Source organism: Paralichthys olivaceus, chromosome 1 (genome assembly GCF_024713975.1).
Source record: "Paralichthys olivaceus isolate ysfri-2021 chromosome 1, ASM2471397v2, whole genome shotgun sequence".
Taxonomy (NCBI): domain Eukaryota; kingdom Metazoa; phylum Chordata; class Actinopteri; order Pleuronectiformes; family Paralichthyidae; genus Paralichthys; species Paralichthys olivaceus.
This window is the reverse complement of record NC_091093.1, coordinates 17000831-17013105: the sequence shown is the minus strand read 5'-3', so window position 1 is coordinate 17013105 and position 12275 is coordinate 17000831. Positions and strand designations below refer to the sequence as shown.

At 38.4% G+C, this 12275-nt stretch overlaps 1 protein-coding gene across 4 annotated transcripts; it reads left to right on the top strand.

Annotated features, from left to right (window-relative positions):
- Positions 1–245: 245 nt before the first annotated feature.
- Positions 246–11702, top strand: rab27a (RAB27A, member RAS oncogene family). 4 transcript variants are annotated; one of them, XM_069523623.1, is made up of 6 exons: positions 246–525; positions 6405–6573; positions 8062–8147; positions 8231–8334; positions 8946–9063; positions 9600–11702. In XM_069523623.1, the coding sequence occupies exons 2-6, from the start codon at positions 6421–6423 to the stop codon at positions 9793–9795; spliced, it is 657 nt and encodes a 218-aa protein (XP_069379724.1). In that variant the 5' UTR covers positions 246–525; positions 6405–6420; the 3' UTR covers positions 9796–11702. The 4 variants fall into 4 exon arrangements, with proteins under 4 accessions (XP_069379724.1, XP_019954528.2, XP_069379723.1 ...); XM_020098969.2 differs by having other exon boundaries at positions 259–525; positions 8946–9069; XM_069523622.1 differs by lacking the exon at positions 246–525 and adding an exon at positions 3126–3280 and having other exon boundaries at positions 8946–9069.
- Positions 11703–12275: the final 573 nt, after the last annotated feature.

The following is a 12275-nucleotide window of genomic DNA, read 5'->3' as shown; positions in this document are numbered from 1 at the left end:
GTATTCAGTAAAGTTAAAGTAATCAGTAACGTTAAAGTAATCTGTAAAGTTAAAGTAATCAGTAATGTTAAAGTAATCTGTGAAGTTAAAGTAATCAGTAACGTTAAAGTAATCATTAAAGTTAAAGTAATCTGTGATGTAAAAGTAATCATTAAAGTTAAAGTAATCTGTGAAGTTGAAGTAATCAGTAACGCAGAGTGTGTGTATCATTACAGTGGAGGAGCAGCAGCTCTGTGTTGCACCGCCCGTTTCCCCTTCACTCATCCGGCTGTGAGTGATCGGTGCGTGGGGAGGAGCTGAGTGTCGGAGAGAGAGAGAGAGAGAGAGAGAGAGAGAGAGAGAGGAGCTGGTGCTCAGTGTTAATGAAGCCGCAGCTCGACTCATGGATCACAGGCGACTCTCAAAGTGAAGAAACCCTCCATTTACTGCGCCGCTCTCAGTTCTCACCGCTGAAGAGCTGAAGAAAAGTTCCTCAGGACCGAGAGCAGCAGCAGAGGCAGCGGCAGCAGCGACGCCCCGGGGCCGGTGAGTGTTCACACTGTTTTCAGGAAATAACATGACGAACACACACAGGGAGCAGGTTGTAGCATCTGTCAGTGTTAGCCTCACTCTGGAAACTTCTCCTGTAACTTCAACACACTCTTATCGGGCTCTGTTGGCTGCAACCACCCCCGCTGTCATGTCGCCTGACCCTCGGTTTATCAGACAGAGCTGTGGGAACATTTCTCCACCTGCTTATCATCCTCTGCTCCACTTCTCCACACTTGCTCAATAACACTGATCACAGCCCGTCACACCAGGAAAACGCGTCTCCTCAAGCAGATCTTTATATTTAACACTGATCTGGACACATGGACGTGTGGCAGAGGACCAGGGGATGTTCCAATAAGTTCAGGATCCACATTAACTTTAAAAAAGGTGATTATTTCCTGTTTGAGAGGTCACCTGACCTGCACTGGCAACCACATGAGGACCAGCTGAGGGTCATTAGATTTTCTGTTTGTTTCACTTAATGGATTTTAGTGTTTGTTTGCAGATAAACCCTCGGCAGGTATTTCCACGGGCAGATATTTAGCTTTTAAAGCTGCTTGGTGTTCACATTTCAAATGTCAGCACATGTAATCGTCATCACCTTAGTGCTGCACCCTTCTCCTCTGGAGAAAATAAGCTGAAGTTGATGGTATGTGCATATCCGGATTTTCCCTGGGAGCTGCCAGCCTCTGTGTTGGACCGCAGCCCAGGGTGGGTCCTCCGCTCCTCCCTGACAAATGATTAAAGCTGCTTTTTGTTTGCTGCTCGTTCGGCTGTTTGCTGGGTGGTGGTGGATATACACGCCTGGTAATCACAGCTACCAGGTTCACTCCCACTGCAGGAGTTTGCCCAACAGGTAGCGAGGTACAGCTCAGAGCTTCTCCACTTCTGCTTTTTAAAAACTCTATTGAAACAGGAAAGGGTTGAGATGAGATGTTTTTCTTTTTTCTATATTTTATCGATGGAGACACATTGAATACAGGTGACCTGGTTCTGTATTTAGATTTAAACATATTTAACAAACAAGGCATGTCAAAAAAAGAAACCACAAACAAATAAATGAACCCATCCATCAGGTAGCCATAATTCACACTATTCAGATTTACTTTACCTACAACACTACAGTATTGCCTTTATCCTATCTTTCTTATTTTTATCTTTATTGTCCCACAAGGGGAAATTTGTAGTGCAGCAAGAGTTTGCAAAGACAGAACAGCATCCACAATAAAAACACATTTCAGCAACGGCATAAACAACCCAGAGTTTTAAAGAAAAAACAAGCTAACATTTAATTGCTGTTTAGCATATTGATAGCACTTGGGATAAAAGAGACATGAAGTATTTCTCAAAGTGCTTATTTAATCTTTAATTAATTTAATCTCAGGAAAAACACTGCACCTTGTAGCCAGGCAGAGAAAGATGGAGAGGCAGGAGATTTCCAGTAGTTCATAATAATGTTCTTTACTTTTGTACCAATTCAACATTTGTCACAAGCATTCTGGTCAAGATGGAGGACATTTTCAATAAGTAACACATCAAGACAGGGAAAATATAAATGATAACATACATGGGACCATTTCTGCTGCTACTGATTCAGACAGTCCAACATGGTGGAGTCCTGCTTCCCCCAGAGAAGACCCTCTGCAGATGTAGTTTACAGAACTCATGTGGGTATTTAGGAAATCACTCAGTCTTCTTTCACCCTTGTTGGTTGATGCAGACATGGATTTTAATTCACACATTAATTGTGCAATCGAGCTGCAACACAGGATGATGTTAATGTCGATGTCAATTGTTTTTTTTAAATGCCACAGTGTTATTCAGTCTTTGCACTCAGGGCATTAACACACTAGAGGCCAAACTGCATCATGGGAACCTGTTGATCCCTGCCTCTCCCTCTATCTGCACATTGTTTTAGTTTGTAGTCATTTTTTAAGACTCACATTGTTGTAGTAAAATTCACCGATGGTTTCTGTGTCAGTATCATTCTGTCACATTGAGCGCTGTCTGATAATTTTATAAAATATACAACCGACATTATGTGGTGACATGTTTTCATGTTGCATCAGCTAATCGGCTTTGAGGAGAAAAAAATATTGCATTCTTATTTGTTGATGTGACGTTTTATATTCTCAGTTGTACTAAGTGACATACTTTTATTGAATATAAATACAAGAATACTGGTTTAAAAGTTACCATCAATAAAACAAGATACCTTTTTTGCTTTTTAAAGCTGATATTATCTCACCAGACTATAGATGTTGCTTCCTTCCTGGATAGAAACATTTTAGGTGTCAGTAACAACACCATTACATTTAGTTTAGATGCTTGTGAGGCCTTTTCCTCATGAAGTTCTGCATTATAGTGAGTGAAACATGACACTGTTCACTCACACTTCTTACCCCCAAGTTCACTTATCCTTCATGATTCCTAAGGTATGAAACATGATCATGAAGTTGATTTGTCAAGATGGCAATCGGCAGAACAGTCAAGTTTCTCAGAGAAGAGCTTTCTGAACGTCTTAGTGTCTCTTTCCCACCTTTTTCTCACCAGCTCTGTTGTGTTGAAGTTCATGAGGCAGGAGAGGATGTTGTTGTTTCAGAGAGGTTTGTGTTAAGTAACGAGGACACGACTTCTTGTTCTTTCTGACTGTTTGCTACACTCAGTGTTTTCTTTCCTCACACAAGATCACACTCTCCGTCAGAGCTTGCTTCCCTTTCACAGCTGTGATAGGGCCGAGAAGTTTGATGTGAGTAAATGGCTTCGCAAATTCAAACGTGTATTGGACATATTGATTATGAAGGATCGTTTACTTTCTTTTCAGGATAACTTTGGCTAATGTGGGATTATACCATTTCTTGTTTTCTAACAGTCGTCTGATTAGCATGGTTAAAGTCTGCAGAAGTTTGCTGACACAATCTGCATGTGTGTGGTTTAGCTTTCCTGCGTCATTTCCAGGACCTGTTTTTACTGAACCACACAACTTGTAGTTACTTAAGCTTGTATGAGGGTTTTGAATACGGATCAGAGTAACATGGGTAGAAACGTTATTTATATGTGCAGATTAATTTGAGCCTCAGCTGTCAGATATGGATGGAGTTTAGAATGTTCAGGTGTTATTGAAACAGCTTTAGACGGACACTGATTAACTTTATGATCAGGTTGGAGGTTGTTCCTTGGTGATATAAATAGAAACATTTTTTGTGTAATGGACTCAAACCACAAACTGCATCATCTATAATGATCATAAATGAACATTTCTCTGAGACAGTTTCAACAAAATTGAACATTAGAACAGTCACAAACGCAATATTTACTGCAGGGCGGTGGTAACGTATCAGACAGCTTTAGTTTTGAATTTCCCTACGGGGATTAATAAAGTACTTCTGATTCTGATTCTGATTTACTGCTTTAGTGTACTTGCTCACAGTGCCTTTGAATGAAAGACAAGAAGAAAGTAGTGCAACGAAAGATCAAATGAGACAGAGGTTTTAAGCTAGTTAGCGTTCTTGCTCACATGTCAATTTAAAGACGTAGAGATCTGAGGAATGTGGTTTTCACTGACCGACACAAAGCTGCTACGCAATGTTACACTGTACAGTGACAGTTTATGGTGAGGGAGGTTATTTAAGGGAAGCATGTGACCAGCCGAGGAGTTGTGGTTGCTTTGCTCACAGTGAGTAATGAAAATGTAAACTGGAGGCCCAGCAGTCCCCTTAAATTCAATCAAGCTACAACACATTTCACACACTCATACAAATCATATTTCATTGACATCCATGAATTATACCTTGGAAAAATGGTGAAAATGTCTGGAGGTTGGACCTGAAATTGAACAGATTCTTCTCTGACCCAAACCACATCCTACCCCCAAGTTTCCTGGAAATCTGTTCAGTTGCTTTTATGCAATCTTGCTTTCAAACAAACAAACAAACCAACAGACAGAGGTGAAAACATAACCTCTTTGGCGAAGGTAATTATTATATATCCATAAAGCAGAGTTAAGAACTGGCTCCCAACAGTAAATCATAAGATCAGTAATCAGGTAATGAGATTAGAAATGAAAGTTTTTCAAGTCAAAGCAGGAACCTGAGAGGATTTTGTTAAAAATAAAATGAATGTCAGACACAAATAATCATCTCATTAAAGAAGAAGTTTCCAGAGTTTGTCTCTTAGCGGCTGAGCTCATCGTCCAAAGTCCAAAGTCGAGCAGCCCGGATGAAAAAAAACCTATGGCTTTTAAAGGAGTTAAATAAAAGTCTCTCAGGTTCCAGGGTTCTTTGGGCTGAGCTCTGTGCTTGGAGATGCTGTTTCCATCTGACCACATTTATCATGGATCTTGATTTAGCACGAGACCTTAAGCAGCTTATGTCTCCAGATGAAAGGTCCAGTGGGTTTTAAACGGAAGGAATTTAAGACTTGTCTGAATACTTTTCTATGCAGTGGTCACATGATGCATCCACGCTCTCTCTCCTGATTGTTTTGACTAGACCGTTAGTCGACCGTTAGTAACAATGTTGCATCCGGTAGATGTCAAAGGATGCTGCTCATACTCAATGAGAAAATGTAAGAAAATATTTCATACTGTGTTCCTTAACTAAAATAAATTCAACATTTAATCTAAAATGTGTAAAACTGCATTCCACTCATTTCTTGATGTAGTTGTAATAAGGAGACAAAACTCAAATGTTGTCTGTTTTGTTGTGTGTCTGTGACAGGAATTTAAAATGTTTCCTGTCACCTAGTCAGCAACATGAAGCAGCTCTTGCGTTACACATGTTGGCCCACAACAGCATGTGGTGGAAACTGGGGAGGTTTTACATAATACTAGAGTAAAAGGTGTGACAAACTATATTCGTTATGCCAGTACTGACTGAGTCATTCTTATGAACGTGATATTCTGAGGAATGTGGGGGGAAGGTCATTAACGCTGGCACCAACATTCAGTCAGACCCGAGCATGACCTGATGAGAACTTTGTCGTCAGAGGTCGAGGTCAGTGTGACATCAAAAACACTTTTTTAGCCATAACGGTTATTAATATCACAGTTTAACACAAATGTTTAACAGGATAAAATGAAGTAATGTCTTTTAAATCCAATGGTTCAAATGTCAACTTCACTGTGACATCGTAATGTTCTGCTCAAGCACGTTTGTGGACATTGTGTCTCGCCACAGATTATGACCATTTTTCCATTTTTCCACTTCTAATCTATGGTTGTTTGTGTTGATCTGAAATTCCTTCCATTGCTCCGCTACAATCTAAACAGACGTGGATGTAAAACTGCAACTTGACTGGTTGGCTGTTGACCTGAACTAGAATCAAGAAGGAACATGTTTAAAGATCATAGCCACTATTATGGTTATTATTTATTCAACATATAATTAGAAAAAGTGGTTTGATTTTGTGTTTGGTGACAAATATACTAACCTAGTTCTCTCTCTCTCATGGGTTTCTATTGTGTTGCCCCCTCTCATGACTCTGTGCTGTACAAACTGGCTTTGATTTAGATAATTTCTTATAGCTTTTAGTATTTTTTTCATTTTACATATAAACTGACAACGTTTTTACAATAATTGAATCCTGTGGCACGGAGTAATGAACAATATCTGGCTTTGGCTACACAGAAAGTTTTTGTTTTCTTCATGGGATTTATTGACCTTAAATGATCGTTTGTCACTTTATTAATGAAATATCAATAATTACATGAATGTATAAAGTTGGCTGATGTTTAATTTCTTGGATTTGATGTAGATTGTTATGGTTTAGGTCCAACTGTTGTGTCATCTGGGGAATAAAAAAACGTGTCATTGTCAGATGTCTTTCTGTGCCACCTAGTGTGATTGTTGATTTGTTTTGTTTGTGAGTTTCAGATATTAAGGACTCACTATGTCTGATGGGGACTATGATTACCTCATCAAATTCCTAGCCCTCGGTGATTCCGGCGTGGGAAAAACGAGCTTCCTCTACCAATACACAGATGGCAAGTTTAACTCCAAGTTCATCACCACAGTCGGGATAGACTTCAGAGAAAAAAGAGTGGTAGGTTCAATCGCTTTTGAATGAAATAGTAAAATAAAGGATAGAGTGGAGCTGTTAGCTCAGTAAAAGCACACGTGGATTTTACATTCAACTCATTTACTTGTTTCTAAGTGTTTCTTCAAGCTCTTGTTGCTGCCTAATTAAGAGCTTTAACGCATTCCTACATCATTAAGTAAGACCGGTGTAACAAAAGACTACTGATGAAGGTTGCAACAGAAATCTGAGCACTGACTGATGTTGGTGAGCGGAACCCTCCTTAAGAATAAACACTTCATACCATTGGCAAACAGCTGAGCAGTGCTCATATTTACTCAATATTCAGTCTCTAATGCTGCTGACCTCCTGCTGCAGGAATGTGCGTGACTAATTGTTTCATCACGTCAGTTCTGTTCACTTGCTGAATTATAAATCCCTATAATTATTATCTCTTCATTTCACGTGATTCTTATCAGCTTCTCATTGAAAGTCCCAGCAGGTTAATACTCCACGAGAATATCATCCAAAGTTGCATTAACTATGAGACACTTTCAAAGCAGCTTTTTTTTTTAAACGCTGCAAATATTTTACATGGTGAAAGCACAATAAAGAATTAAAATGTGTCCTCAAACATCCCAGAGCTGTGCTTCTCCTCTGGTTGCTGGCTGAGGAAAGTGTTTGCTGCACTGATGAATAGATAATAGAAAATATGTGGAGAATATTATAAGGAATTAAATGTGAAATAACTGGGCTGGACTTTTTATTAAAGTCACTCCCTGAACTGTTGCTGATCATTTTAGGATTACAAATGTTTTTTATAACAATCTGGTTTCGTTAAATCTTTTAATACACTGAAATTTAAGTTTTACGTTCGATGTACTTATTCAGGAATAAACAAGATACCTATATACATGTTGTATTCTGCACTGCAACATGTATGCAGGTATTGATATTTGATTGACAGAGATTACTGGTGTAGAAATAGGCACGGTGTCTTCACACACTATGACAATGTGTGACATCACGGTTCATGGCTCATACTTGGATATTATAAAACACATATTAACAGAGATTTGAGCCCTCCTGCAGTCGCTGAAGGTTCCGTTCCACCTCTGCTCTTTGCTGCGCGTCTTCGGTGAGCTGAAGTCTCTCACCTGTAGCTGAGTAAACTCCGGTCTGTAGTGTCAATATTACCAACATAGTAACAGGAGCTACTGTTTTGAGGCCTGGCCTTTGGTTGCTCTCCTCTGAGCTGTAGCCTTCTTGCTACATAATATCTGCTAATATAATATCTTGCTACACAAATATCAAAAGCTAAACCAAACTCTAATCTAAACAACATTCAGCGCTCCTAGATCATTACTTGTTTTTTCTAGTGGAGGCAAGTACTCTCAATCGTGTCCCCACAACATGATCATGATGTTCTTGTTTTTCTTTATTGACTAGCAGCTAAATGTAGAGCAGAGAGGGTCCTGTTCGTTTTGACGTTACTTTTTTCTTTTTTTCTCTCAGGTCTACAAATCCTCAGCTCCAGATGGATCCTCAGGTCGAGGGCAGAAGATCCACATGCAGCTGTGGGACACTGCAGGACAGGAGAGGTACATGAAGCACTTAATAACCTACTGATGTCTTTATCGTAACTAATTCTATTTCTCATGAAGTCTTTTCTGAATGCTTTTAGGTTTCGGAGTTTGACGACTGCGTTCTTCAGAGATGCGATGGGTTTCCTCCTCCTGTTTGACCTCACAAATGAGCAAAGTTTCCTCAACGTCAGAAACTGGATGAGTATGTTCATCTGTTGCCACTAGAGCTGATGATTCTGGAGATAATGACTACACACATCTTTTATTTTAAGAGAAATACGAGTGTTCATGACATTTCATTCTATTAGATTTCTGGCACAAAAGCTTTGAGTCTGGCTCATGTATCATCGATAATACATTGTTGTCAGATGTGTGATAAATGTGTCTCTTCCAGTTAAAGTTGTCTCTGTGCAAATGTTATTCTGCCCAAATCTGCTGCATTTTCTCTGCTCAGATATCTTATTTGCATTGAATGTGATACATTAGTGTCTATCACGTTGGCGTAGGATGATGACATTGCAGCGAGTCACATCCTGTTTTATTTAATCCACTTCCACAGGACTTTTATCTTGGTTAATTCCTCGTTACAGATGTCTGGCAAACTTTTTCCGAGTTGTGTTTACTGTAAGAAGAGGGAATGCGCCTCTTAATGCCTTTTTCCAACGCATTATTTGCTTAATTTCCAGTTCACCGCTTTATTTTCCATCCTAGATAACATCACAGACTCTGCAGTGCCATAAAAATTATGATGGCATCATAACTCGGCCCCTCTCCTGACTATATATTTAATAAACTGCTGAATGTGTCTTTCAGGTCAGTTACAGATTCACGCGTACTGCGAAAATCCAGACATTGTTCTGTGCGGCAACAAATGTGACCTGACGGATCAGAGAGCAGTGAGAGAAGACGAGGCACGAGAGCTGGCAGAGAAGTACGGGTATGTCTCTGTTTTGATCCATCTGTACATGAACCTCTCCCTCAAACATTTGTCAAGAAGGCAGTGGCTGCACTGTTTGCCAGAGTCTGCAGGAGAATGTCTGCCTGAACTGTTCCTCCTCGAAAAGCAAATATTTGAGCGTGTGTAAAATATCCTGCTCTGGCCCCATTAGACACACCTGAAGTAAAAACATAGACATTGTTTAGTATGTGAACTTTATAACACATTTTAAATGTCCTTAGAATAAACCACAGTGTGGCCCCCCTACGTTAAAGCTCCAGTGTGTAAGATTTAGGTGAAAGGGAACGAACCTACAGAGTTAATTTACGGTTTACCTAAAGATAAATAACTATATTGAGGTAGTATTACATTACGTTGTGTTTGTTTTGGTTTTATTGTGGGTGTTGTTAAAAGTATAAAATCATGGGATTGCTCTACCTTTAACCTTTTTATAGTCTATAGTCCAAAGATATGTGTTTTATTGTATTTGGTAGCATCAGTGTTTGACTTAGCCGTTTTTTTCTGTCCAGAATCCCATACTTTGAGACGAGTGCTGCTGAAGGGGAGAATGTGAACCAGGCCGTGGACGTCCTGCTCGATCTCATCATGAAGAGGATGGAACGATGTGTCGACAAGTCTTGGATCCCCGACGGGACCGTCCGAGCTAACGGACCCATCGACTCAGACATCTCCGAGAGCTCGGAGCAGAGCAAATGTGCATGTTAGAATTATGTGGAGTCATTTGAGTTACATATGTGTGTGTCCATGATACTGGCGAAAAAAATAGAAAGACAACCACGTTCAATGTTTCACAAAGTGAGAGGATTATTTCTGTGTTAGGTCAAACTTAACAGTCATTTGTGCCCATTGCTCCATAAACTGTGCATACTTTTATTGACACGTTATGTTATTTTTCAGTACAGATCTCAGTGCCTTTTTAAATATGGACATTTTCACAAGGATTCATATTATTAATTCATTTTGATTGTGAGTATTGGATATTTATTGCCTTGCTTAAATTTCCATCCTTTCATTACTGGAATTCACTGATCACATTTTCAGGTATAAACTTTGTGCTCCCTGTTGCAGCAAAGAGCGCTGCCCTGCCAGATGTGCTATAGATACACTTTCTGTGAGGTTAGCGTGGATTCACTGGTTTTAACTCAAGGAAGAAGTCTCCATTATTTGTCAGCCAGATAAATATTGACTGTGATACCTTCAGTCACTGATTGTTGCTGGAGGGACATTGTATTTTTAGGTAACAAAAAAAGTATAGCTCACATTGACCATCCAGCACAAGCTACTTAGACTCTCTACAAACTCTGTATTTTCTTTTCTGACTCAGTTCTTGTGCTTGTTTGTCTGCAGAACATGAATTATGTAACACAGTTAGTTAGTTAGTCATGAAAACTTGATTATGTACACAACTGGTTTGGCCAATAATTACAAAAGTAATAGAGAAAACTGAGCACTGAACCAGGAGTCTGGGTATTTGAGCTAATTTATCCTGCTTTAAAAAAGCACAAACACAACAAATAAAAACAAGAATAGAAGTTAAAATTTTCATGATATACATTTTTAAGAAAAAAAGTAAATGCAAAATCTCCCTGTTGCTTTTGTGTTTATTTAAACAGTTTGAGGAAATAGAGTTTCTTGAATTGGATTTTAAAATTTAAACTAAAATATCACTTTCAGTTCACTCACTTTAGCTCAGCGACTTCTTTCCCACTGGCTCCATTTTGAATACATATATAGTTAATTATCGTCACTAATGACAAAACTTGAGATTTACATTACACAAACGATTTTGCTCGGCAGCTTCCAGAAAAGTAAAACCAGCTTTGGTGAAGCTGTCAAACCTGGATCCTCTGCATTTATACATTTGTATCATTATTCACTTGTTACAATGCAACAGCTTTAAATCACAGACTGTTTGTTTTTATGTATTTTGCTTCCTCTACTGGTGTGAAGAATAATATAATACACTTTTATAAAGTAAAATATTATCTTCAGGGAAAATGGGCTGGGTGCTACATGTATCTCACACAACAAATGCCACATATTTAAGGGGTGTATTTACTTTTTTTTGGTCAACTTATCATTAAATACATTGTAAGAAATAATCCAATGGGCTTCAAATGTCTGATAGAAACCTTTTATCGTGTGTTTCAGGTCTTAATGTGACCATGTTAACTAGAGTAATACACAGCACACTAGCCTGGTCAATCTGGTGATCTTGATAGATTTTGCATTGACAAGATTTATAAATAAGGCAATAAAATTGGGCCTGCACTTAAGTTTTTCTTATGCAATGCATTTGAAATGCCAAGGCTGCAGATCAGTTTATAATACCACTATGTTTTATATTTTACAAGAATGGAGAGTATTTACACTGGGGTTATTTTTCTGAACTGTATTTAGTAACTTCGCACAAAAATCATAATTCATTCTTTATTTCTGTATAAAATTGTGAATTTGATGTTTCACAATTTCAATACAAATTAAATCGTTCACTTACATGAAATTTGATTAGCTAATAGTCTCAACTGAAATATTTCATGTTGTCGATTGTAACAATTGCATTTGCAAAATATGTAAATTGTGTCCAAAAATAAACATTTTTATTTATGTAATCACTGAAGTAGAATCTCATTGTCCATAACAGGTTCTGACAATGTTGACTATGGGCTTTATATGAGCTTATGTGCAGTTTAAGCTGTTTTTAATGTTTTTCAGTCATTTCTGATACTGCAAACTAAATTTGAAAACCATTACTGACTTATGCACATGGGCTCATAATAACAAAGATAACTTATTTACACGTTTTTACAAATGTATTGAAAATATAAAGCAATGACTTACATTTCTTCAGGTTGTCCCGATTATGTCCTCACTTAAGATGGTCAATTTATTTGATTTGATTGAACTTATGTTACTTGTGTACTGTAACACCAGATGAAAGGCTCATGGCGCAGTAGGCAGTAAATAAATGTACAACCTGATCGATGTTGTCACTGTTGACAAAACACGTTAAATCCATTTTGAATTTAGACTGCGTCCTCATCACATCACAGAAAAAATCATAAAAAACAACCTAAACTGTAAATAAAGATGGACGATGTGTCTGCACTTCCTCCCACTTTCCAGAGATGAAGGCAAAATATCCCGGATACAAACACGAGCATCTTGCATTGACCAATCCTAAG